This window comes from Motacilla alba, chromosome 7 (assembly GCF_015832195.1).
Source record: "Motacilla alba alba isolate MOTALB_02 chromosome 7, Motacilla_alba_V1.0_pri, whole genome shotgun sequence".
NCBI lineage: Eukaryota > Metazoa > Chordata > Aves > Passeriformes > Motacillidae > Motacilla > Motacilla alba.
The window spans coordinates 7,035,202-7,063,149 of record NC_052022.1 but is presented as its reverse complement, the minus strand read 5'-3'; the positions used below and the strand labels follow the sequence as shown (position 1 = coordinate 7,063,149).

The following is a 27,948-nucleotide window of genomic DNA, read 5'->3' as shown; positions in this document are numbered from 1 at the left end:
GTCACATTTCAAATCTAAAATCTCTAAATTGGATTTTAAAGCCCCAGTCTCAGGGAGGAGCTGCCAAGCAATTTTAATTCTGTCCTAGGCAGGGCCAGGGATCAGAACACAATCCAAAGAAAATATAAGTTACAAGATTCTTTCTTCAAAATTCAACCTGAATTGAAGATGTATCCTACACAGAGATAATATCATTCGGGAGAACTGCACAGTGCTGAAATATCAAGTGCAGCAACTGGATCACTGCTGTATTACTGCCAAAGAACCAGGGACATCCCAGTTTATTGATGGGGGGGTGACTGGTTCTGAATGAGGATTGCACACTTATTTTCTTTCCATGGCAAAATTCCTTTCATGCTAAAGGGAACTTCACCAGAAACACAAAATGTAACTAAACAACTGTTTTCTATAGCATTTGCAGGGAGAACCTGATGAACCTCCTCATTCTTTCCCAAGTGTGATTACATTAATCTGCCTGATTATGTTGAGTGGTTATTAATCACTTTTAAAGCCAATTTGTGAACTTGGCTTAGAAGTCTGTCCTTACATCTTTGCTGTCCTCTTTGCTTTTTATTTAAATTGATAAAAAAAAACCAACCAAAAAACAGGAAAAGCATTACCAAAACAGATGTTGTATTTTTTTTCAAATTAGCATGAAAACTCAGCTACCTTGCTTCATAGAGGAGACTTTACATGCCACTTTTTTCCAGCCATTTAATCACATGGCAAGATTTCTTCCCCTTAAGCTTCTGTTTCCATAGTTAAACAAAACCAGACACCAAAAGAAGCAACTTCCAATTTTGAAAATCCCCATTCTCCTGCCAAACATTTGGTTTAGCTCAATCATACAGAGTAGCTCCAGGGTTTTCACTGCATAAATAGGAGTATGACATTAAGTGACAATGCACTGAAAAAAATGTAAGTCTAATCATTCAAAGTTAAGCTTCCTCCACAATACATCACTTTCTTACAAGTTTCTGACATGCAAATTAAAGTATTTCTGAATTTGTTCAAACTGTTCCTCTCCATAGGCAAATATTTCCTCCAACTACAGTGAAACAAACAGGAGAATTAAATCAACTTCATTATATTTATTTTATTCCGTAACCTCTGGGCCAGATTCAATAAAAGCTCTATCTGATTTTAGTCTGTGTGACAGAACATTAAAAAGACATGCTATTTATTTAATTTAGCACTCACTACTTTTTTGAGCAACGAAAGATAACTTCCTGCTGACCCTTGTTTACTATGACTTATGCATGGGAATTGTGCTTTAAATAGCTGAAGTTCTTAAGATGTCAAAATCTGGAACTTGGGTTGGAATGCACACAGATCTTATTAATTAACAAGGCCTGGGAAAACAAATGGGATACAGAAAATATATTTGGTCTCTGGATTCAGCATGAGAACGAAGTCTGCATTCAGATTCAGAGCCAAATCAGAGCTAACATTCAAGTATGCATGGAATGAGGTCCCTAGCACTGCTTATTGTGAGATTCTTGCTCTAACTGACACAAATCTCCTGATACTTCCTTCATTTCTAGCAAACTCAGAGCAAACTCTTGACTCCTTTGCTGCTTTAATCACCTTTATTTAGAAACAGGGATTTAGACCCCACTTCTTCAAATGTGAACCATTTATCTAAAATTATCAGGCTCTATTTGGGAGGAAGGTTCTCTCTCTCCCGGAATTGTTTGTGGACCAGATGCACTCTGTGCTACATGTAATAATCTCAGTTCCTTATGTTGGATTGGATTCCTAGCTCCATTTTTCCTTTCTGAAAAACTGTATTCAGTTTGGATGCCTCTCCATGTGCAGAATTCCCTCCTGGATTAATGAGGCTGATGTCACCGCTGTGCAATTCTGGGTTAAGCCACAGTAACTCCCCTGATCTCAATAAAGCTGCAGCAGCAGAAAACCCCAGTAATGCAAAAGTGAGTCACACCCAGGCAGCTCTGCATGTGGAAGGGTTCTGGATGTGTCCAAAGAGTAATCAATGAAAGCTTTTCATTTCTTACCAAATGCTGGCTGCACTACTCTGCGAAACAGGGGTTCAGCATGCCAAGGTACACTTGGAAAACTCATGCAAAGCAAAAATCAGAGTACTGATTTCAATGTTAGTCATCCATACACATCGGGAACCGAAGGTATTTGAGATACCAAAGGTTATCATGGTGTAAGGAGGCAAAATTGATTGAATATTCCTGATTAGATGAAGCCACAGTATATTAATCCTTAATCAAATAGTGTCACATATGGCTTTCTTCTCTGTTTGGTACCTTGGCTATAGCACCATGGGCCAGGATCCAAGTTTTTTATCAAGAACGTGCTTGTGATTTCTGTCTAAGAACACAAGCAGGGTTCAGCATGACTCCCAGTGTTTGCAGAGCCAGGCCATGTCCATTGCACATCAGTTTGTATGTAAATGCTAGGCTTTCCTCCTTCCACAGCTCCCTTTCCTTGCAACACTTCATACGGAGGGACTGCTAGCTAGAAAGAGTGCAGGGACTTTCCCAGCTTTGGAAGCAAAGCCATAAAATTTAATGTGCCCAGCATAGTTCTATTTAAAGCACTGGTAAATGAGCCAACAAACTACTGTCCATGAGCATTACATCACGTGTTGCCACATTTCTCTGAGGCTATATAAAGCTGTAATATGTTCACTAATGAATTGTATGGAATGTTCAGGCCATATGGCTCCCCGGAACTGTACAGAACAATGCTGCAGTTATGGGGGTACGGAACAATCACTTTCTGACATGTACATCATCATGTGTTTATGAAATGTCTCCCAGGGAGACCACATGCTAAAATAAACTGTCAATATTTTGTTATTCGCTCTCTCCTGTGCTTGTTACAATTTGGTTTATGTTTTATTTGTTTGTAAAACCATTTGTGCTAATAACCCGACCATATTTTTTATTTTCCTCCGTGCCCTAATTTCACTGCTGCTCGGGCAATACAGAGGAGATGATTGGCTCCAGTATTTTTGTTTCAGAAATTCCAGCTGCTGACTAATTTACCTTGTTGGAAAAGAAAACATGGCTGTTTCTCATATCTACACTACATTTTCTTATTTCCAAATATGAAGTTACAGGAATCTAAGGCAGTTCATATGTTAGGTTTTATTTACATAACTCTTCAGTTATCATGTGGAGCAGCATCTCTGCTCAACCTTTTGGATTATAGCAGGATTTTGCTGAAAGACAAAATGCTATGGAATGAGTTAAAGTATGTATATAAATTTAAACAAACACAAATAAAAAGCAGAACACTTGGGCTATCTCTGTGCATTATGGTAAATGAAACCATAATCTCCTAATACGCCTGGCAATGAGGTCTCTCCATTAGCTAATAGCTGGTTTAAAACAGACTTATAATAATTCTACCAACTAAATAAACATTTAAAAATAAACATACATACACACATGCATACCCATTCTGATTTAAAAAGCAGAAAACATACAGTATTATGTTCCACTGTCTATTTTTCAGTCATTAAATTTTCAGTAGTGTAAGCCTGCATGCAACCGTGTGACCCATAATAAAAATAACCCTCGAAGTTAAAGCAGCTCTGAGGTCCCCACCCTGCTCCCTCACAAGGTGGGAGCTTCCTGGGAAGGCAAACCTACCTTTAACAACTGGAGGAATGATAAACCATGCAGGGCATTGGACTGGGCTGGATCTTTTGGGTTCCTGCAGCCATCCATTGTGGGCATGAAAATCCTGGCTGTGCTCAGTCAGAAAAGCAGAAGCGTGTTCTCTTCAGCACAAGCACTGCTGCCTTTCTGCTTCTTGTCAATATTTAACTAGTTTGTCAAGTTGGATTATATCTCCTGTCCTAAATCCTACTCCTTGAATTCAAACTAAGTGGGTGTGCTTCCAAGGCAGCTTCTTAGTCATGTATTGATATCTTATCAAAGTCATTTGTTTGGCCTGGAAGGTTTCTTCCTGGATGCATTTTCATATATAGGTGATGCAGTTGCCAAACCAATGCACCAGAGAAACCAGAGGAACCACCATGGTGAACAAACAGCCATGATTTCTGTGTTCCACAGCAGCACCCACAGAACAAGGGCATTGTTGGATTTTTAGCATTTCTTGATCACTCCTGGCTGCAGAATGAGAACATCACTCCCAATAATCGGAGGAATTCCAATGTATACACACTTTTCAACAAACTAGTATAAAATAACGTGTTTTTCCAGACATTTTTTTAAGCAGAGGCTGAAGGAAGTGCTTCCTTAGGGCTGATCTCAGCCTCAGATGTGGCTGCAGCTGCCTTTTCCCTGCAGCCACTCCAGCACAGCCAGAGCTGTTTTTGCTGTCTGCAAACAAACCAGTTCAGTTGGACTTGCTGGAGACGCAGCCACCCACTACTGTGAACAGGCTCCTATGAATTCATGTTTTGCACCACTTATGTACATTTATTTGCACATTAAGAGTGTCTCTTAGGCACAGGCAATCTGCCAACACTGTTCTCAATGGAACACAATTTTGCTTTTCAAATTAAGAGGTACTAATAATACCAAGCAGCAAAAACAATGATGCAAAACCTGTATAGTGCTTCAAGCTACAGTAGTTAACATTAAAAAGTCAATTATTACCAGTTCACTGCAACATTTTGTCTCAGAAGGTAGATTTTTTAAAACAATGTTACAATCTCTCGGTTTGGGGTTTTCTTGTTTGGGAGGTTTTTGGGGAGTGGGTTGGGGCAGGGAATGGTGACTTTTAAAAATAAACTTTGTTCTTTTCAAAAGGAGACAGGATGGGAAAAGGCTACAGGTTTCAAAATAACAGATAAAAAATATTCCTCACAGATCTCTTTTTCCCTGTCCCCCTGCTAAGCTTTTTCACCAAAAAAAAAAAAAAAAAAAAAAAAAAGAAAAAAGAAGAAAAGAAAAAAAAAAGAAATAAAAAAGAAAAGTGTATTTGGAGCCAAAGAAACCAGTTCAACCAAATGATGGGAGATTCACACCACTCTACTGCAAGGAGCAGTAGAGGTATAAGAGGTGGAATCTACCTCGTTGTATTCCCCAGCTGAACTTCTGGAATTTTGTGGCTGCTGGGCAATTTTCCCCATGTCTTTGATAACACAGATTGTTTACATCCCTGTAACCTTGTTTAAAGTAACCTAGCCATTAAAAATTACTAATTCAGATCTGAAAATATCTCTGTACACATGGATGTACAGAGTGAGTTCCCATAATAAGATATCAGATCAAGGTCAATGTGTCACTCTGCTGACACAAAGGCTGCTGAAGAATTGGGAATATTTCCTGCCATTCTCTGACCTGTGGGCTGGGCCAGGCTTCACCAGCACACAAGCACAGGAGGCACTCAGTGTTGCTTAGCTCCATTCCCATACTTCTGTCTCCAAGAGAACAAGCTGTCTGTTTCAGGGTCAGTGTACAGGGTCTTGTCCAGCATGACATGATTTCAGATCACCAAAAGCTGGCAGAATCTCACATCTGCCTCTCAGCCTGATGGGCACGAACCCTCAGGGGACTGTTCTAAGCCAGAGAAATCATATGTGTGATGGTTATTCCAGATAGAAAACGATTCTTAACCCATATACAATCTCTTGAGCAACCTAACTTCCCACCCCCTTTTCCAGTGCTCTCTGAAACCCTCAGCCTTCCCTGGAATAGATGCTGAGCCTCAAACAGTCAGAAGTGATTTTGTAGTCTGAAATCCAAACCACGCACAATTGGCCTCTGAAACTAGTGGAACAAATGCTACTCTCTTGCAGCAAGATATTTTGGTCTTTGATAAATATTAACTGACATGCAATAGTCACAGCCAAAGCAGCTGACCCATATTTCATAACTAGTGGAAGTTTTCCCTGACACTATCATTAGAAGCATTCAGCTGCTGGGGGCCGTGAGCTGGATCCCGCTGCAAAACTCCTGCTCAGACCCAGAACAAGATCACCAAGCACAAGATCACTGCCTGTGGCCTGCAGAGAAGGAAATGCATTGGAGATCCCTTGACAAAAGATTTTAATGTGGCTCTTAACATCCTTTTAACTGGCTGAAATGGGAAAAAAGGGGAAGCATTCAAATTATGCCTTCTGAACTGTTATTTTTCACTGGGGAAACTCTGCAGACTCACCTCTGTCAGCACAATCAGAGGGAGGGAGCAGATACCGGGTAAGGGGAGTTTTGTCACAGGGATATTGTGTGACAGAGCTCATCTGGCTGCAGGGATTACAAGATAACACACAGAGATTGGTCATGAGGTCACCTTCGGTGTGACTGAGTTGCTGCTTTCAAAAAACTATCATTGGATGTAACTTCAGTGAAATTATTTAGTAACTGAAATCTGCAGGTCTCAACAAGATCGCTAGACATCAGAAAGTCTTTTCTAAAGACTACATTCTTGAGCTTAAAATGTTGGGGGTTTTTACTATGAAGCTGAAATCCTTGTTATTTTCAGGGTTGTGTTCAAGTTCGGGTGTTTTCTGCTTTTTTGAAAACAAATAGATTCAAAGTTTGCAAACATAAAGAGGAGTGCAGAAAACCTGAGAATAATCACAATCTGCCTAATATTTTAAGTAATGTAAAATACCAGAAGTCTCAGAAGAAAATGCTACAAACCTGGTACAGGAAAACCTGTGTTTACTTAATGCAATTCTGACTCTTTATCCATTATTTATTTATTTAAGTATTGCACGAATTTCCCCAGCCAAGCTGTTCAGGTTGCCAACATGAATAGCTTTCCACATCTGCTGCCAACTGATGTCTCCCCTGATGGTATTCAAAGTTGAAGAGCAAAAATTTCACATAGAGCAGAATTAGCTCTTTAATCAATGGGTCTGTGGAGCACTTCAGCACAGAATAAAGCAGCTGTTTCAGTGGTCATGTGGCTTCTGGCAATTGTCTCCAAAACTTTCTGTGCCACAGCTCACCAAGGGGTTACCTGCTGCTTCCATCACAAGTTTCCAGTTTTGCATTCTTAAATAATATTTTAAGTGAAATGGGGACCTTGAAGGATATATTTATGTTCCTCAAATTCTGCGTTGTTTGGGGAATGAGACTAAATTCCAGCCTTTAGATCTCAGTGAAAATTTGTCATGCTTTTCTTGAAACCCACTTAAGCACATTCAGGACTTTGCATGTGCAAAGAGGAACATTTCCTGCTACACACTGCAACAAATGGAACTCGGAGATTCATTCTGAATCTTAGACATGTCAGCTGAGGTCTCACTGTCTCACAGGGACGCCTGAGCTAATTCTGTCAAACTCCCATTGCCCCCAGTGGAAATTTGTCCAAAATTAAATAAAAAAAACCCAGGAAACTGTGGACCATGCTCTATGTCTGGGTGAAAAATGAACTGTCTTGGTGGCTGCCACATTTGTGTGCCAGGAATTGTTGTGTGGGATTGGAAAAGGTGCTTACTTTTGGCCTCTGTTCCCAGTGAAATCAGTCAGTGATTAAACTTCCATTGACCTCAGTGGGAACAGATTTAAATTCATATTAAGCATTTTAAAATCCAAGCATGGAAGTTCTACATATAAGACAGCATACTTTTCCAAGCACTGTTATAAACATTTTTCTCCCATCGCATGTATTGGCAATGCATTTTTTGCAGTAGATGTTGGAAGAGACTGAAGGAATGCAATTGTTTTTCAGTGTCACTTATATAAATTGAGTATAGTGCCACAGGCTGAATGAGAAGATACAATTTTTTATAAGCTCATAATGTTTTCCTTTGCCTTGGAATGTCTTAGAATTGTTCATTAAAATTTAAACAGTGTACAGCACACAACATCTGACATAACTGCCATGCCACCACTGCCATGTCTGCCCCATCACACAACAAACCAGACATGACTTTTTCATGAGAAACAATAAAACAATGTTCATCAATTATTAAAGTTTTCTTTTCAGTATGTATGGCTGAAAAAAACACATAAATGAAAATATCACTTACACTGACTACATGTCACTTACACTAAATATTTTGGTTTTCTTATAGTAGGCCCAGCCACCCCAATATCTTGTTTAGAGCACTGTCTGACAACAACACTTCACTTTTTTAGGCATGAAGGAATTGAAAACCCTCACTACTGTGTAGCACACAGCTACAGCCTTGGGGTAAAAAATAAATACCTGTTTTTCACAGACTGTATTAAGCAGTTCAGCCTTTCCAGAAATGAATTCTTTCTCCATGTCCCCTATTTGGATCTTTTCAGAAAGAAACAAAAGGTCTCTGAAACATTAAATATTTTTGAATGTGGCACTGTTAATAAAACTGATAGGACACAATGTGGAGAGGGTAATTAGTCCTGCAGCCCAGCATTCCCTCCCATGAGTGGGAACACTCTCCCTGTGCAGCTCCCAGTGACCTGAAGGTCATCCCTCTGCACAAGGACATTTGCTGCAAGGTCACTAAGCTTTTTTTAAACTAAAGAGAAAACAAGGAAACTGCTTTCCTCTTCTGCCAACTTCTCTTCAGAGCATCACCATGTCCCTTCCAAACTTCTGCTGCCTCCTGCCCCAAACTATAACCTAAGGAGTGGAAACTTCTTTTAATCTTTGACCCTCATTGCCTTCCATAAGAAGGCAACCTAACTTTCTCGAGGCAGAAAAGACCCTCCTTTGACCTTACCTTCAGTTTTTCTTCATTCATGGATGCCAAGGGAGAATGAAGAGGAAATTTGTTGTTCCCTTCTTCCCTGCCTCTCTCCCCCTTTCCCAGGAGCAGTCACAGCAGCTCTTGCAAAATCTTATCTCCTCAGTGCCTCACCCTATGCATCCTATAGTTCCCTTATCGTGACTGAGATAACAGCCCAGCTTGTGCAGTGAGTATTGGCTCATTGTGGGGTTCTGTAGTGGGTCTGAGGTGAGTGTGTCACCCAAGAGCTACAAACACCATTTCCCGTGCTATCCCTGTATTGAAATGCTGGAAAATCTAACATCCAAATATTGGCAAGCCAAGCTTGGCTCAGTGTGAGACTGAAAGAGATCACAGCCCAGGGAAGGATGGCTGCAGGCCATAAATGCAAATAGCTGTGCGATTAACAACATGTTATACCCATAAAATTTAAATCAAACATTGGTCAGCTGAAGGTCATTAAAGAAAAAAAGTCCCTTAGTTCTCCTTTAGGCTGCTCTGAAAGGCTGACACTCACCAGCAGGAGGTACGGTGGACTAAAAGGAAACCACACAGATTTAAAATATTTTGTTTTGAAAATAGGAAAATGGATTTGCTGAGTATTATGGTGAGCCCAATCGATGCAAGCAAAGCAGTAACAGACTATAAATTACCAGAAACAACAACAACAACAAAAAAATCTTTGTCGATTGGAGTGACTGTTGTCAATAGATATCACTTACCCAGCAACCAGAGAGAGCACTTGCAGCACAAACATTATGAAAGGGCCAAACTTTCTAGAGTGCTCTGGATCCTTTGCAGGCTTTTGTAAGCTGAGTTCAAGAAATGTGAAACTCCTTACTGTCAAAGGGCTGCCTGCTGACTGTGAATAGTCACCTTTGACAAGAGCTAGAGGAGATGTGGAGGTTGTTCCTGCAAGGCTTCAACTCCTTGAGGCAGCAGAGGAGGCTCTGCAGCACCTCAGTGCAGGTACCCTCACCTGTGCAGTGTATCAGGTAACTGGGGGATGAAACAGCTTCTGAATAAACTGATCTGCTAAATTTGACCATTGTCTCCTGCATGAACTAAACCAGGCTTGCTGGCAGTACAAATACCAATCTCTTTTTCATCTCCACTGCTGGATGAGTAGACATTTGCTGGATTTAAATAAAACCGAGAAAAAGATGTTTAATCCATGACAAAATTGCCTGTGACCAAGGTATGCCTTCTGTATCAATAATTAAAACAAAAGATTGTAAACTTTACCTGGTAAATGAGTTTAACATTACAAGCTAGCAAAACAAACTCAGAGAGGCTGAAGCTCTTGGTCAGAGCTGAAAAGCACCATGATAGCTACAGAAAATGAAATGTTGATATGCACTTGAATAGCTGGAGGACAAAGGAAGGTGTTTGAGTTTGTGACTCCTTCACACTTTATCAGGGAAATAATATTCCTCCGTAGCTACCAAACAGTAGGAAAGATCATAAAAGTCCAAAACTGGCCAACTGAGAAGCATCTATTACACCTGGCCCCAGGGAAGGATAGAAAAATGTATGACAGTCTGAAGAGAAAAGTGCCTCTATGCAGAAATTACCAAATTCAGTACATTCACATAAATACTCATGTTTATATTTATGAACAGTTTATGAACATATTGCTATTGCCCTATCTTCCTTTGCTTCTTTGTAAAGTTAAAAGGAATGCAAAACAGTACTGGTTTTGTCTGAGAAGTTTTTCTGATGCTGACTTTATTTATTTGTTTATTGCCAAGAAGAAGCCTAAAGGATGTGTAAAGTATCTGTTGTGACACACAGCACTTTCTCACTAGATCAAATCTAGGTCTCCACAGACAGCAGACAAGAGCACAGAAGGGGAAGTGCAGATGAACTCACACTTGAATTAGGGAAAGAAAGGATTTAAAGCTGAAGGATTTGAAGGAAAACATCCATTATGATATACTTCACATTCACCATTAGGCTGCCCTTGGGAGGGAATCAAGAAGCTGTAAAAGAGGGTTTTAAATGGGCTTCTCGGGACTTGAGGAACCACTAGACCTCCATTAGACAGACTTTCGACAGCTCTCCCTGTTAGCATACCCAATACATAAAAATAAAAAGGGCTCCAGCTGGCAGACTATTGTTCCTATGGCAGCATAGATCAAGACCACTCAGAACTCTTTGAAGACTTTGAAACCCAACTATTTACTAAAACCACGGGAAACACACGTCACAGATATGGCATCATTCCTAGCTTGGAGCTGGGTAGTGACAGCTGCCTTTTCTCTGCTCTCTGCTTGCTTTCCTGGGGAGGCATGTGAGTATCTGGGACTCTCAGGACCCAGCAAACACAAAACTATCCCTGCACAAAGCAAAGGGTCTGAGCAACAAGGCACACATGACAAATGTCAAGTGTTTTGTAAAACAGTTTTATAGTTTTTGGCATGGTCATGTTAATTATCACTATTCCTCATTCTGTCCCTGCAGATATACAGTAGAAAACTGATTATTCCACTCAGTTCTCCTAAATTTGAACCCTTTTTTATGAGGTACTTCAGCTTCTGTTGTTGTCCTCCTTTTTGGGAGGCTCTACTCTAATTTTTAGCAAATCTCTAGAGAACACTTACAGCACGGCCGCTTCCACCACGTCAAGAAATGGGTGTTGGAATGTTGCTTTGCAAAGTCAGAGAAAAAGGCTGATTTGAAAGTGATTAATGACTGAGAGCTACAGAAGCTTTGAGGATGGAATACACTGTTTTACACAAAAAGTGTTCCCTGCTTAGGCTCTCTTGTTGCTTTACCAGATTACAAACGGTTTTTCCAATGGGCAAAAGCAGAAGGGGCAGATTGAGCTCAGGGAATTGGTTTTAAATAAGGCTGTATTCTCTTAATCTCTTGTTTCTAGAAGAAAATCCAACAGAGGAGAGATAAATCCACAGCAATGAAAATACACGCCTTATACCAGTATTGGTAAAGCACATATTTATTTTTGAACACCCTTATCAAGCTTAATATGAACTGACTTTAATAAAGGAAATATTTGCCTTCTTGTTGATCACTCATGTATGGACTTACATCCTTTGCTTTCCACATTTCATTCTTGAAATTAAGCAGAAATAGCTCCTTTTCTGCATGTTTTTAAACATCAGGTTCTTTGCAACACCTAAGTCAAATAGCAAAATGCAGCCACGTAAGGCAAAGCCTGATAATGCACTACCTTACCAGTAACTAATAAATACTTAAGATCAGAAGGAAACTGTGATTCTTCCAGTCCTTCAGTAGGGAGCCCACAGAAATGCATGGAGCAAACACCTACTTTTCCTGTAGGTCCCTGGGCAAGCTGGAAGGGCATTGTGTGGGGGAATGGGAATTGAGTAGAGGCTGTGAGGAGAAGGGATGCAGTTAACTGGCTGCCTCCTGGACTCCAAACTGTACAAATCTGAGCTTCAGCAGCATCCTCTGAGTTCAGCAAACACATTTCAGTGCATTCACAGTTTGTCAGGATGGTAACACAGGGTTCAAACAGGGAGATTTGTTTGTAAGTAAATTCTTGTCCCACTACTACAGCTGTGTCAAGCCTGATGCCAGCTGGCACTGGAAGCTGTTCTGCTGCCAAAATTTGCTGTCTCCAAAGCAAATGGGAACAAGCCAGCATCCTGTGGATCTCAACTGTAAGTAGCCATCCAAGACAGAATATAAGATGAGATTGTAGAAGGGACTGGTGATCTCCATAGGAATAGTCAGCTCAGAGACAGAGAGTGAAAAAGAGAGAGAGAGGTTATCCCTATTGCATAAACAGTTCATTTTTGTCTCCTGACTAATATTTAGGATCAGATTCTCCACTGGGATAAATTAGAGCATCTTTAGCTCTATGTTTGAAAAAATCCTGACATCATTGTATAAACCATATTATTTGAAATGATAAATCTGTTTTCTTTGCCTTACAGTTTAAGAGCCTCCAGGCTATTGTTTTCCAGGCTTTTTCCAACATCAGAGAGGCAAGAGACTTAGTCACACTTCATCTTCATGCAAATGGAGACTGCATGTAGCTCCCCAAGTCTGGGTTACAGGGAATGAAAGGAAAATCTTGTACCAAACACCACAAGGCAAGTGACAAAACCAGAAGAAATAGTGGCTGCAAAGTCTGTCCATCTCCAGCTCACATCAGTGGAAGAAGTGGTTTTGTGCCAGCTAAAGACCCAGCTCTCAGTCTAAATATTGACTCAGTGTTTGGCCTCCTGGACTAAACAAGAATTTTCATGAGGCATTTCCCAAACCAGTTGGGTTTGGAGCTCCTGAAGGCTTCCATTTCAACCTTTATGAGATCAAATTTGAGAGCTCTATTTGAGACTACTGCAGAATACAGTCAAAAGGTTTCTTAGCTGTTTTAAAATTTGGGTTTAAATATCTGGGGTTTTTTATATATGCTTGCTGCAGCACATACAAACTAATAAGTATTCTCCACAAATGCAAGAAAAAAAAATTCCCTGTAGTCATACCTAAAGCTGGACAAAATATTTAAGAATCATTTTCCTCTCAAAAAACAAGTCATTTATCTGATTCAGAAAATGGAAATCAATCTTTACTGCTATGCCTGAAGTGAAAATTGTCTTCCACTCTTCTGAGAGCTTTGTGTTTTATTTGACCAACTAAGTATATTTTATAGGAACTTAGGAAGAAAAGGCAAATCAAAAACAGTTGTCAAATTCTTTCAAAAATATGGCAATATTTGCAAGATTTGTATCTTTTAAACATTAAAATAGTAACAGGATTTTTCTGTAACCAAGGAGAAGGCATCAAATATCTTCTCCACTAGATGTATAAGATCAATCTTACTCGAGGACTAGAAGCCCAGTAAAGTACAAATCTTTACTTAAGAATTCAATTTCTTCAATCCATTTTCATCTCTACAGTCGCCAAAAAATCTGAATTGTCTTAGAAATGTGTTCTCTCTTGATCCTGATACTCTACTTTCAGCATACTGACTCTGCTGCAAATTTTGGAAAATTCTTATCCTGGGCAATTGCCCTTTTTTTCTCTGACACTGAGCTTGTTGGCTCTGAATTGCTTCTCTGGATTGAACTCTGCTCCTTTGCAGGCTCTGTCAGTGATATGCTGCTACATTCCCTGATTTAGATCTCATCAATGTACCATCCTCTGCTCTCATCATTCTCAGTAACTGCTGCAGCCATGGCAAAAGGTCTTGGTTAATTACTTGCTTCCTTAAAGGGTGTTTGGAAGATCACAGAAGACAGGTATGTTATTGTTAGCTGTAATACTGCTTGTTCATTCAAAGGCCATCAAAACCTCCTCATATCAAAGTTCCTCACAGAGAATTCACACTGTGCTGTATCCTAATGAGTACAGACTGGGATCACGAGTCCTCAGGGCTCAGAAAGGAGAATCACCTCTTTTAATCTGTAACCTTTTATTGTTGCTGTTTTCCTTGACTACTTAACTCTGGCCTTAAGTGCTCTTGTGCACCAAATTCCAGCCTCCATTTACTAAGGGGTTACCCCACCAAAAGGACAAAAGCTACATTAGCCCCAGGTTTGACAGCAGCCATCTACATTGGGATTTTTTTTTCCAATAAAAGATAAAAAATGCATTTTTCTGCTCCCATTTCCAGTTTGCTACATCTGCCTATGATGGGGTCCTTTCTGTTCACCCAGCAGTGACAGCAGTGAAAGTAAGAGTGTGTCAGCCCCTCCTTCAGTGCCCAGATTCTGGACACAGCCTAATGGACATTGCCGGTGGGGACACACTCAGAGAGTGCCATCTGTGCTGAGGGAAATTGCCTACATCAAATGGATGGGGAAAAATGTGTGTCATGAAGAGGAGAAGAAAAATTTATCTGTTTTGCAAGGCTATCAAGGATTTCAATAAAGGGCAGTAGATGCATTGCCTTTGATTAGCTCATAAACGCCCTTATTGCCATTCTGGGGAAATGAAGTTCTACTTAACAGACTCTGCTCTTTCTCACAGAGATGGGAGGAATTTATCTCTGATGGCTCCTCACTGAAAGCAAGCCATCATTCACATCCCAAGAAATACTAGGATAATGAAAAGTGCCATACACTGTGCAGATACTTCCCCCAATTTCTCTTTGGAAGCTTGTTAATTATCAGAACTTTCTGAGAGGTTTGTAAATCACAGGGGCAATCTGCTTAAATAATCTATGAATGTGTGATAATGCTCATTTTTCTCAGAGTTTGGAAAAACAAGTCCATGGGCAATCCCATCCCCACAGCAGCACTCCCTTTTGGTCTCCTGAGTGTGTGAGGATCCCGTGTCTGTAACCATGACACCCTTTCTTGTGTTTCCTATTAAATACCACAAAGCAGCAGTGATCATTTACATGGATTCAGCCAAAGGTCTTTATTTTATAATACCTGGGCCCTTTTAAGCCACTTGTTTGCATTTGTCTTAGGAGACGTGCTAACTGCTAAGAAAAACACAGAAAGGCAACAAATGCCTGGAGAAGAGCCATGAGACAAGAAAAGGCTGAAGTCTGCTTGAGCAAAGGGATCAGACAGGCCCACACCTAAATTAAATAGAAAAAAGCTGCAGGCTGTGCCTTCCTGCAGCTCCTCCTGCCCACGAGTCCATGCCAGGTCACCACAGGCGAAGGGGCAGCTTTAGAGGGCTCCCCACCTTCCACTTTCCACCGAAATCCAGCTGGGGACACGAGGTGCCCCACATGCAGGTGCACCGAGACGCAGTTCATAGATTTTGTGAACCAGCTGGAAAGATTACAGTCCAATAATTTCACAGGCAGCTTGGTTGGAGACGGCCCAGAGGGCTCATTCACTTAGGGGAAAAAAAAAGAGCAGGGCTGACTTCTGCAACACAAGTATTTACAGAGGCAGATCACAAATCCAGTGGTTTTAGCTGCTCAGTCACGGGGAATGACTTGGTAAGGCCAGAACAAAAAACAACACTTGGAAAGAGATTAATTTCATTGTCTGAAGGTTCCTCTGCTGGGTTCAACCAGCCCTGCCCTCAGCTTGTTTAGGCAGCTTTTCTTGGTAACAAAAGAGTTTCACACTCCAGCATCCATGAGAGATACAATTTTCAGATGCACTGACATGACGCAGCCTTGGCACCGGCCTCGCTCTGTGCAGAGTGAATGTAATTAGGTTCTGGTCACTGGGCTGTGGGCAAACACCAGCTTCCAGCCCACACAGTAATTAATGACAGCACAATGACATCCAAAATCGACACGCTTCACGCTGGGGAAGGGGGAGGTTTGGAGGTTAGGAAATGATGGTCTGTGGGTTTTAGAAAATCTTGTGACACAACACTAAACTCTACAAATACCCAGAATGTGCATTCCAAACTGAGCAGCTGCAAAAAAAAAAAAAAGCACAATTCTCCTTTCTGTACAGTACCAACAAGTGTATAGAGTAGCTCACCCTATTTTTAGGTTTTTCATACATTCATCTCTATCCCTATCTCTTCTGCACCACTTCCTGAGCTTGCTAATTAGTGCATTGAGCCATACATGTGGATATATAAATATAGCTTAGATATAAAGACCTTGTGGGTTTGAGTTTTAAAAATATCCCTAAAAATAGATGGCAATTGTGTCTAATAGGGAGCACAGTTCTTCATATTTCCTTCCTTGCCTTCATTTTGTGAGTACAATATAAACAATTATTTTACCATCATAAATAATTCAAGTAATTCCACAAGATATCAGTAATGTCAATCTGATTTTTTCCCATCAATGAAAATTTCCTGTTTTCTACTGTGCTTTGGGGAAAAAACGCTCAGCCTTGATACATCAGGAGTTGAAAACATGTCTTTTCTCATTCACAGCCTTTGGAGTCCAACTCATACACTGTGAGCCCAAAGTCACAGGTTTGTGCTTCCTGAAATTTGTATCCTCATTTCCAAGTGCCATCCTCCAATTCACCAGGGCTGGACAACCTATGGTACTTGTTAAGAGAAGTTGACTGGGCCCCTAAGTGATGTATGTCCTCACACCATTGGCCCTTAAAAATATGTAATCCACATTAAATAAAGCCCAGAGCCATTTGAAATAATATTTTCTCGGATTTAAAAGGTCATTAGAAGGAGAGAAAAGGTTGAGGGAGAACTTTTTGCAATGGATAAGAATAACACAGCACAGATGTAACATTTCTGGTGGATGATCCACTAGGTCTTTGCAAACATTAATTAAGCCTCACATTTTCCTTGTAAGATAGGTAAACACTGTGGCTCCCTTGCTCTCTGATCTGTAAAACAAGGCTAAGACTTGTGACTCATAAGACATCACAAGAGCCAAGAGCAAAATTAAAAAAGACTTTGCAGCCAGCCCACATTCTAGTAATGTGAATTAATTCAGTCAGTGATGGGATCCTGTGCTCTGCTCAGGCAGGGTCAGGTCCTGTTTCCCTCCCTCGCCAGCTACAGCAGAGTCCTGGATCTTCTGACTTCCAGTTTTGCATAACTATAAATAATCTGCGACATCTCATTCTTCCAGGCTCCAGTCATCTGTAATTTCCAATATGATTTCTTTCCTCCTCCTCCTCCTCCTCCTCCTCCTCCACTGCACTGCTTTGATGCTTAACCCCTTGGTGCTTTTCTTTGCAGCGTGGTGCTATAAGAAGCCTCAGTAGAAAAGGAAGCTGTGAGCCAAATGATGAACGTGTTCAGCATAGTCCACAGCTGCGAGAAATTGAATGATAACAAAAGCCAGCAGGAAAGTGTTTAAATTCTCCCTTCTGTCCTCAGATCTGAATAGCAGCAGGGTGTAAGTGGCTCACGGACATTGTACCTCTCATCTTCACCATGGGATGGATTTCACTTAAACAGCACAGTCATATCCCACAGCTTTGGTCTCCATTCCTACCTATTTTCAGTTCTGAGATAGATCCAACAGAAACTGTACCTGATAACAAATATTAAATCACACTTGCGCTAACTTCCAAACAGAGCTGTGCACCTACAGATTCAAAGTGTTGCACTGGGCAGGTGGACTCAGAGATGAAAACATTGACTCAAGATGAAAACATAAACAAAAGAAGAATCAAGGTGTGTTCTCCAAATTTTCTATTCTGTTAGGCTCTATATATTGCATCAAACAGACAACCAAATTATCTTTTTCTATAGTTGGTCAAATACCTTCAAAACTCTGTCTGGAAAGCACTTAGGAAACGAATGCACTAAGTTATTTAGGACAGAAGTTTCAACTAAGAAGTGCAGGTTCATGATTAGAATCATTGTTTAGAATTACATATCTAATTATTAAATCTGAGATCACATTTACCTAAGTTATTTAGAAAAATGCATGTTATTATTTTTAACTCTTTGGGCCAACAATCCTTCAGGAAAGAACTTCACTTTGTTCTCTGAAAGACCAAAAAAATTGCTTGGAAATTTTTAACTGTAACTCTTGTCCCTGTTGCAGAGACATATATCTGTCAGCTCTGAAATTTGATTTATTGTGGAGGCTGTCAAAATAATCAAATTGATGGTGGAAAACAGTGATGAAACAGACATGAATCCTTCACCTGAGTATCAGGACACAATGAGCTCTACAAGCACCACTGCATTATTTGCAGAACCAGATGCATTAAAATTTTTCAGTACTTGTGTCATCTATTGAAATAGTGTGTTAATATTTACATTTCAGCATGAAGTGCCCATTTGATTATACACAAATTCAGTGTGCACTGCTGAGGGCAAAAGAAGGTCAAATCACCTCTTGACTTGTGCATGAAAGTCCTGCATCCTTAATGAGATGAGAAAGGAAGGACCACCTTTAGGCAGGTGATCCAGCAGAATAAGTCTCTCGATTTGGATCCCCACAGTTAATTCCTCTGCAGCAATATTTCAAATGCATCAGATTCAGGGGAAAACACACTTGCCAAAAACAACAGTTTGGCTTAAAATCAAAACCTGTAACCTGTAATGTGTTGAGTGCCAATGTTCTTGGAATGCTTCCTGGTTTTATGGATGCAACCTGCAGTTCAAGTGCTATCATGTAACCAGGATAAGAAGATACTTAGGAAATAAAGGTATAAAATGCACCATACCAGACAGATTGTGGCTTAAGAATAGAAATAAATGCAGAGTCAAGTCATTGCTCATAAAGTATTATTTCAGTAATCTGAAAGAATGACCTAGAGAAAGGGATGGTTTGTATGTAGTGATAAATATGCTCATAAAAAATTGAAAAGCTCACAGGTTTCTTTAAGACTGACAGCACTGGAAATCCTGAGCTATACCAGGCCAAGCAGCTTTCAGTTTATTCAGATATAATGTGTTCTGGGACCTGAGGAAGTATCTTTTAGTACAGTGCTGGCCAAGCTGAACTTGCTTTTTCAGTTGAATATTCACTGAATATTACATTTTATTCGGGTTTTTCTTGCACTGATGTGACAGTTCATCACAGCTGCCTACCACTGTCAGCATCTCATTTCTCCACACAGCGAGGCCTGAAATTCATTCCAACAGCCTGAGTAAAATAATAGAAAGCATAACATCCAGAATGCTGGAGACATCCCATGCTTGGGAACCCAAGTGTGGTTTGGACAAAAGTTATGAACTGAGGAGATGCCACTGGAGCTGCCAATTTGAGTGAGCCTGAAATAAGTGGTTCCTGAATGGGTCTCTCCCTCCTTTTGTGTGGAAGCTTCCTCACTTTGCACAGAATAATTAATTAGGCAGAAAGATTTTTTTGTTCTGTAGTGGGAGATTTCGATTCCTATTCCTGTACCAGTGGACAGTCAATTATTTATACAAAGCAGAAAGGAGTCAACAAAAGGGACTGTGAATGGCCCACGCAACATAATGACCTATTGCTCGGAGGCTGCAATGCTCTCAAGGCAGAGGAGAGAACTGAACCTCATAAAAGCAGGACAAAATCATCTCCTTCTCCCTCAATAATAGAGGTCTTTTCCTGTTTGGCTTTCTTTTTTTTTTTTTTTTTTTTTTCCCTGAAATGAGAAGGAAAATTTGACCCAAATTCACAGGCAGCTTCCAGGCAACTGAACTTTGCCAGAACATGTAAGGAAGCTCTGAGATGCTACGTGCTACCCTGCTGGAAAAACTTTATGGATGGCAGGTGTACCACGAGGTGCAGGAATAACAGCCAGCACCTTCTGAGAGGCAGGGGGGAAGAGTTCCCTGCCACTAAAGAAACACTAAATACTGATCATCAGGATGTACTGTTGCCTCCAAAGGATGATGATCCAGATCTTGAAAGTGATGGGAATCCTTCCCCTCACCATCTAGAATCTTGTTTCCATTTCTGCTGCATGAAATCACTATTAATCCTTCTTGCTAGGATTTTGATATAGGAAGGCAACTTAGTGATGCTCTGTAAAATGTGGGTTTGGGGCAGGAGAATAAGCAGGGATTTCAGAATAGGAGGCACCTCAACCTTTTTCTTTTTTTAATACATGGTGCATTAAAGATGTGTTTTAAAGGTTTTTGAAGGAAAGCAGTATCTTTTGCTATTAATGACACATTTGTCTGAAGAGTGAGGAAGACCTGGGAAATAGTAAGAATGTCTTTTGACGCGTCTTCAAGCAGAGTGGTGAGCTGAGCTTTACACTAATGTAAAAGAAGGCTAAGTCAGCTCTTCACTGAGAGGCTAGAGAAGTAAATTTCCTAAAATGCATTGAGAGAAAGGTGAGGCAATGCAGGACTACAAAGTGAGAGATGACTTGACAAGTGAGCAGACAGGAAAATTACTCTCTCCCTTCAACAGACTTAATATAGTGGTGTTTACATCCAACCTGCTTAACAGAACCTATGATTCTATGGTAATAGGTTACTGAAGAAAAGCAGAGTTGGCCTTCATTGCACGCTCTGACCAGCTTAGGGGAAACTCTCCCAGTCAAGTTCTCACATTTCACTCTCTTACTGGTGCTCACCTTCATACATGCTGAGAGTTTGCTCAATGGCTCACCCATCAGAGCAGATCCTCAGGATGTTGAGCGAGATGGCTCCTGTTGGAAGGGAGACTCTTGGAGTCCTGACAAGTTAATTCTGAGATTGTCTTCTGGAGACAAGCGTTGCAGTTTTACCCTGAGCTTCAATGCCACAGCAGAAAGAAGAAGCCTAGAATTTTTCAGTATCTTAAAACATAATCAATTTATTTAGTAAAAGATTTCTATCCATATCTATTCCTGGGTAAAGCCATGTTAATTAGCCCTTGAGATAAAAATATGCCAAATACTACCAGCAATCTTCCTTATTCTTCCTAGACAGATGTGAATGCAGACAGAGATACTTAAGAGGATAATTGCACCCTGGCTCTTTGTTCACTGAAGAAATCCCCTGCTTGAGCTTCTGCTTCCTTCTTGCACTGAGAAACCCAGCAGAGCAGCTCATTGCAGAACTGGGTAGAACCATAAATAAATGGTACAATTTATTTTGTTTGTCTCATTTTTGTTTTAGTTTTTGCTAGTTGTCCCATCCCCAAACTATGTTCTTTGTCTCGAAGAAGGAGACATCTGGAGAGATACCATAATCAGTGATTATCTACTGTGCCATGTGCACATGAGCAAGATATTTTAATAACTCTGCTAACCTATCATATTATTCAAATCATCAATCAAATTAAGGAAGGGGGGGAATTAGATAAATATATAAGCTGATCAAAGTCAAGCAAAAGAACTATACTCCCAATTTTTCCAATAAATGCAGAATATATTGTGCAATAAAATTATAATGAAACTAATTGTATACTGTTTTGAGTAAAAAACATTTCAGAAAAAAACTGTTTCTTCAAATTTATTTTTTCTTTGTGGATTGAATGATCTTATTCCACCTTAATATAATTAGGCACCCATTCTCGTATTAGTTTTTTAGTTCTTCTACTGACACTGGTAAAATGCATCACTCTTAAGATGCACTTTGTCTAACACTCTGTCAGTTTTGTACTTTTATTGCCCCCTGCCATTCAGCAGGCAGGGCACAGGAGAGGAGGAGGTCTCCTTTCATCAATTAGATATACAGCTATTTATTTCTTGTGCAGTCAGTATTTTCTTTATGATCTCTCAGATAAAGATGTGGGAAACAGTTTGTGTCCGGATTTGCAAGGGAAAACAAAGCACAGTGTGACTACTGCCGAGTCTTACATTCTTCTGTGTGTCACAGTGAGTGAACTTAATTATGGTTCATTAACTCCAAATCCACTTTCCCATTCATGTACCCAACAGTGTGGTATCAAATCATCTCTCATAACTTCAGCATGATCTTCTTAAATCAATGTGGACTTATTTTTTATCAGCATAACCTAGAGTCCCTGTGTTTTTCAGGATATTTATAAATGGAAACACGGCACATGATAATTAATGCTGTCAGAAGACAGGTTTGAAGAGAAATAAATTGGGATTATCAAACCTCTTCCCTGAGGACAGTCTGACTGAGCACTTCCAAAAGTTCCTGTTCCACACCTTTGGCAGAAAATGCCCTGCTATGCCTGCCCTCTGGTTATTAGTTTCACCTGTAAACAGTTCACTGCCACTGCTGACTTCACTAAACATCTTCTTTGTACTTCAATCTGCATTTTATGTGAACTCTGGAGCTATTAGCCACTAATATCAACAGCATTGCACAGTCTAGGAACATTTATTGGTCCCCTGCTTAGTTTAATGTTTCTGCCTTAGTACCGTAATATTATTAATAGCCACAAAGTACAATAAAAGAAAATTAAGTGTTTATTTTGTTTAGGCTTTAGCCACTTTACCTACAGCCTTTTTCCATTACATTTGCACATAAATGAGCATACACTACATTTTTTTAGTGCATCTAAAAGTCAGGGTTTAACTCCCCTAATCATATTCTATTTTCAGTCATCTTTCAGGCTACTCTATTTTTTTATTGCAAGTGCAAGTGTATTATGGTAAATCTATATATATATATATTATAGAAATTGATAGCATGCATTTAGTAGCTAGTCATCTTGCTAACAGACTTCATTTGCATATTTTTCTCTCTCTTTTAAAAGAAATATTTTGAAAAAAACATTTTGTCTTCAGTAGAAGCATGACATAGTCTGCAGACCATGCTCACATCACACGCATTCCAAAATAGCCTGTTTGCTGCTTGTGGTGCTTCTTTATTGTTCCCCTCAGTTTCAGAGTTACAAAACCAAAATTGAGGTTTTAATGCCTATTAAGATCAGCATTGATTCAGATGTATTTCAAACTGATGTGCATGCAATCCAGAGACAGCCACCTTCCAAGAGACAATGACATTCTGAAGTGTCCACTTTCCTGAGGAGCATTGGCCTCCACAGACAATGTGCTGCTAAAAAATCATCCAAGTCATATCTGGCCACAAGAATAGAAATGAAAGTGCTTCCCATGGACATCCCCAATTATGCATGAGAATAGCATTAACCGCATTCCTTCCAAAGACCAGCTCGAGTACATATTCCCCTTAAAGGAAGTAGAGGGTGGATAAAATTAAAGATTACACGGTTAACGAGTATGCAAAACTGCAGCTGCAAAAAGCCTCTTTCTGTGTGGGGCAGGCTTTGTGCAGAGCCCCGCTGGGCACAGCCTGGGCTGCTCCTCTCCCGCTGCCTGGCAAAGGCTGCCAAGGCTGAGCAGCCAATCTGACAGGTACCACTGTGAGATGGGAAATAAAATAACACTTCCTTGGGTTAAAATTTAACCAGGCCCATAATCTCTTTAGTAGAGAGATGCCAATTTTTTTTCCCCATCCAGATAATTTAGCTCCCCACAAATGTCTCAGGCAGTTCTGCAGAACTTGCACAACCCCATACAGTGGCAGCATGAACTACCTCAGCCACAGGAAATTTGGTTGTGAAAGTGAAGCTCTAGAAAAGCCTGAAGGGCCCAGATTTCCCAAATGGTCCTTGGAGAGGCCTTCTGCCAGCCTGGCACAAATGTCTGGTATTACTTTGTGTCAGATTCAGCTCCCTGTGATTAAAGTGATTAAAGCTTAACACTTCTAAACGGCTTAATGAAAGACAGGAGGTGGCTTACATTTTTTCTGTCTCTAATTTTTCCAGTACTCAGGAGCTTAGATTATATGCCAGGAGTCCCTGCACCATAGGAAAACTATTGGGTTCTCTATTCTTTCACTATGAATCCAGGCTAATAGCTCCAAATTCCTGCTCCCTGCAGACTGAAATGCAATTCTTTGAAATGTATGCATTTGTTGGGCTATATTCATTTGTACACATAGCTAATTATAAAGTAATTAGTATTATCTCTATACATCTAAACAGGCAAGCAAAGGAAGACAGAACCATTTATTACAGTGACAAAGGGAATCAGCATTTTCTTATCATGAAAATGCAAGTTATCTTGTTTTCTTGTACATCAGTGTAATTAATCACTGTGTTTAGCATTCATAGATAATAACACCGAGTATCTGCTTTGATGAGATACAAACAAGCATATTATGAATCACTTCACATACAGACCATCCTAATTGCTAAAATTACTGTCTCCATGTCTGTTGTTCCTCTAGCAGCAGTTAACAAAATGAAATGCCTCAAACACCCCCATGCTTTGACAGCCAGCTTAACTGCTGTGCTAAATATGGTGTTTGGGATTCTTATTATGAAGCCATATTCTTCCTTTACTTACAGTTTCATCAAGCCAGAGAAGTCCAGGGGTGGTCACTGTGTGATGCAGGGCATAAGTGAGGACATAATCAAACTTTCTATAGTGGAAGACTGAGGGAGTGAAAAACACTGTCAAATTCACTAATTCACTGATCCCACCTAAATGAACCTCTTCAATGAATGGAAAACAAAAGGGAAAACTTACTTTTATCTTTAATTGAGTAATAAAATAAAATTTAAAAATAAAAGTACTGTTATCAGTTAATCGAGATTGTCTTCAATTATATAAATACAACTGACTAACCTTTAGGGCTTTTCATTAATCAGGGTTCATCAATTCTAATCATCTGACACTCAAACACTCCAATTGCCATGCCAATGTAATTACAAGTTGCCAATTCTGCTGACAAAGTTCTCAGGTTACAAATACAGTTATCAATGCGGGATAAGTAATATTGTGCCACACTGATTTCACTTTCCTGAAGCATTAATGCTAAACTGGTGACAGATTTTATTAATGAAATCAATCTTCAAATATGTACTCAGTCATTATTTTTGGTTCAGAACCAGAAGCAGCCACTAGTTCCTAATCCCACATGATATTTTATCACAATTAATAAACACAATTGGAGTTACAGTAGAGTTAATCTTCATCTTCAATCAAAAGAATTAAAGTTTAATCTTCTAAGGGTAATTTGTTTGACCCCATCCTACCAAAAAACATTCCTCTCTACAGATTGTGACTGAGGGCAGAGGGACAGTCAGGATGTAAGGAACTAATTCAGCAGCTGCTTTAGAGCATCTTTCATGCTGCACTTACATCTAAATGCAAAGTGTAAAGACTGCTCATCACTACAAGATGACTTTCCAGTTAAATAATATATATACTGCCTAAAAAATGTGCACAAATTCATTTAAATAGCATATAACACTGTCTGTTAGTAACTGAAAAGCATTCTACAAGCTTATGCAGCTACAGACATCCAAGCAATGGCCAAACATCACACACTGGAAAAGTTCCATTGGCTTCCATCAGGCTGATTACAGACTACAATTATCTTCTCAGTCAATTGTTGCTTTTCACTTCCAGAGTTGTAACAGGATACTTAGGAATAAGTTTTCAAGAAGAGATATCCCCTTTCCTCCCTGCATTCTGCATTCTTTATCTTTTTTTTTAATAGAAAAAAGAACCAGAGATAATCTTTCACCATATGATAAAAACACCTTAGAGCAATGTGATTTGTGACAAAGCACAGTCTGAGTTTCAAGTATCAGAAAAGGAAAGAACATCCAAACCAGGTCAGATCAAGGGCTCTGAAACTGGCCAGCAGAAGCTGACAAAGTGAACGTGTTAAGAGGATGGCGAGCATATTGTCGTGCTTTCACAGAACACTTTCAGACAGTTCTAGTCTCAATTTCTTCTCCAGTAATTCCTAAATTCAATTTTCTTTCTTGAATGCTACTGAAAACCGAGCTGACATTTTCATTAAACTATCTATAGTAACTATAATGCCTCATCCGTGAACAGTAGTACTTAGTTCTCATCTGAATATATTGAACATATTGAACACTTATCTAATCACCAGCCCCTAGAGTAATCATAATTAAAAATTGAAGTACAGAATTTCAGTTATGAAATATAGCTGAGCAGTAAATACATCCAATGATCTCCTGGATGCTTTCAGACATTTGAAAGCAAAAAGACGGAGATATTCTAAGGATTTTGAGGATCTGGTTTTGGTTTCTGAGGTTGGTGGCTTTTTATCCACCTAAATCACAGAAGGGGCATTAGAATTATTACCTCATGGGTAATCCCTGGCTTTTTGACTGTGGGTTATAAACAGTTATAAGATAATCAAAAGGAAAGTTAAAAATAAATAAGACATTACAGGTAAATATTGCTGGTCATGTGCATTGACATTAGCAGTTGTCTCCCTGCTCTGCTTGCAGAATTCCTTATAACAGAACTGTCGGATTGTGCCCATATTGCAAGAAAGAACAATAATTCTAATTTAGTTCTATCTTGTAACAGTTGCTAAGCAAACTCATACTGAAAATTTACATCAGCACCCAGCTTGCCAAGAGTAAACATGTAGTTGAAAGTAGGCAAGGTTTTATGCTTTATTTAATTTTCATAAATAAATTACTATAGTAACGACATAGGCATTGACCTATACTAGCTTGAGGCTGTATCAGCTCAGGTATTATCTTACAATGAATCACTTTGAGTATTTTTTGACCTAGTGCCAGTCCTGCTCAGAATATCTGTACAACTATGCTGGAGTCAGTAAAGCCTTGAACTTGCAGGCTGAAGCAGATGCTTTAATGTGTACTGCAAACAGGCTGCTGGCGTCTATGAGAAAAGACACAATGAATAAAAAGTGAAATATAGATAAGGGTTTGTAGGAGGAGAGCCTAGAGAAACTGCTTTTACCTCATAGATTGTTGGTATTCACTATGAATGTACATTCCCACGTGCACTTCGAGAGCATTTGACACTTTGTAAACCTCATTGTTCAGGAACAAAGTGGGAAAGCTGCACTGACTTAGCCGGAGTTCATGGCACAAGTGCATGGCAAATTCAAGAATGCAAGCCTGCCCTCAAATACAGACTCACTCTCTTTCCACATGACCACCAAGCTGATGCACATGTGAAAAGCCCCCAGAGAGTCAAATTGGCCCTCTGATGTTTCATCGTTCTCAGTGGGGCTGTCAGAAGTGCACGATGGCAATGCCAGACACTGAATTTGTCAGCACTGGGGAGGAAATCAGAAGCAATTAGGCAGCAGTATTGGTTAAAAGTAACGCAGTTCTTAGAACTATTTATTCCCACAACACATATTTAATGACAAATTCTGGAAACTCCATTTAATTCTCAGTCAGCTTAACAGGCACTCACCCTCTGAAGTGCCTGGGAATTGTTTTTGAAAGGGGGCTCAACAACAATGTCAACTTTTGGCCCGAAGTCAGCTGGAAACAAGCCACAAGCTAGACACAGATGGCCCGTAGGATACGCTTCCAAAGACCTTGACAAACTTAAAATTAAATTTTAATTATGTCTGTTCAGCGTGATTTATAATAATTGTCAATATCTGTGGTTTGAAATAACACGTTTTACAACGTGATCAGTTAGAGAAAATATTTGCCTAATGACTAAAGGGAGGAAGAGTCTGCATTGAGTCCAAGAATTATATTATCAATCTTATTTATTATTTTTTTAAACCATAACACAAAAACATTTAGGAGACACTGATCTGAAACTGGGGTGAAAGGCTGAAGAATAATATGTTTTCCTGGTTCTGCAGCAGTCAGATTTAGAAGTCTATTCCTGCAGACACGAGAGCAGCTGAGGTCCCAGGAGTTCACAGAGATAATTAATGACATTCGATATGCTCACAAATTTTGAAAAGTCCCTAGAGCCATAAAAATTGTATTGGCCAATTACTTTTTTTTCAATAATTATGTGCCAAGTGTTGATAATTTATACATTTGGACAAAGATTGTTGTGATGTACTTCACAAGTCCTCCACAATTATTTTATACCACAGCAAGGCTCATTAAAATATTCCGTTCTTTTCTATCCTGTAGAGTTTGCTTGCAAAAATGGGCTTTCAAGCTTATCAGGTTTTGGGCAATATTTCTGAAATAAACTGCCTTGACTTAAAAGATATCAGGCTCAACAAACTCTCTTTCTCAACTGGTGGCAGTATTTCTTGCCTTCAAGCAATGGCCACTGGCAGAACCACAGGCTCAAGCTGTGGCTGTGCCAGGAATTTGCTAAATCAATATT

General features: G+C 39.7%; 1 protein-coding gene across 14 annotated transcripts in view; it reads right to left on the bottom strand.

The window, feature by feature from the left end:
- NCKAP5 (NCK associated protein 5) overlaps positions 1-27,948 on the bottom strand; it is a 380,074-nt gene that overhangs the window by 276,244 nt on the left and 75,882 nt on the right. For 2 of the 14 annotated variants that reach the window (XM_038142468.1, XM_038142469.1), the window contains exon 1: positions 3,633-4,476. The exons of 10 other annotated variants lie outside the window; for them this stretch is intronic. In XM_038142468.1, the coding sequence (XP_037998396.1) occupies positions 3,633-3,719 (87 nt within the window). In that variant the 5' untranslated portion in view covers positions 3,720-4,476. Of the gene's footprint in view, positions 1-3,632; positions 4,479-27,948 lie in introns of those variants that run through there. 2 more of the 14 variants (XM_038142482.1, XM_038142480.1) reach the window with 2 other exon arrangements.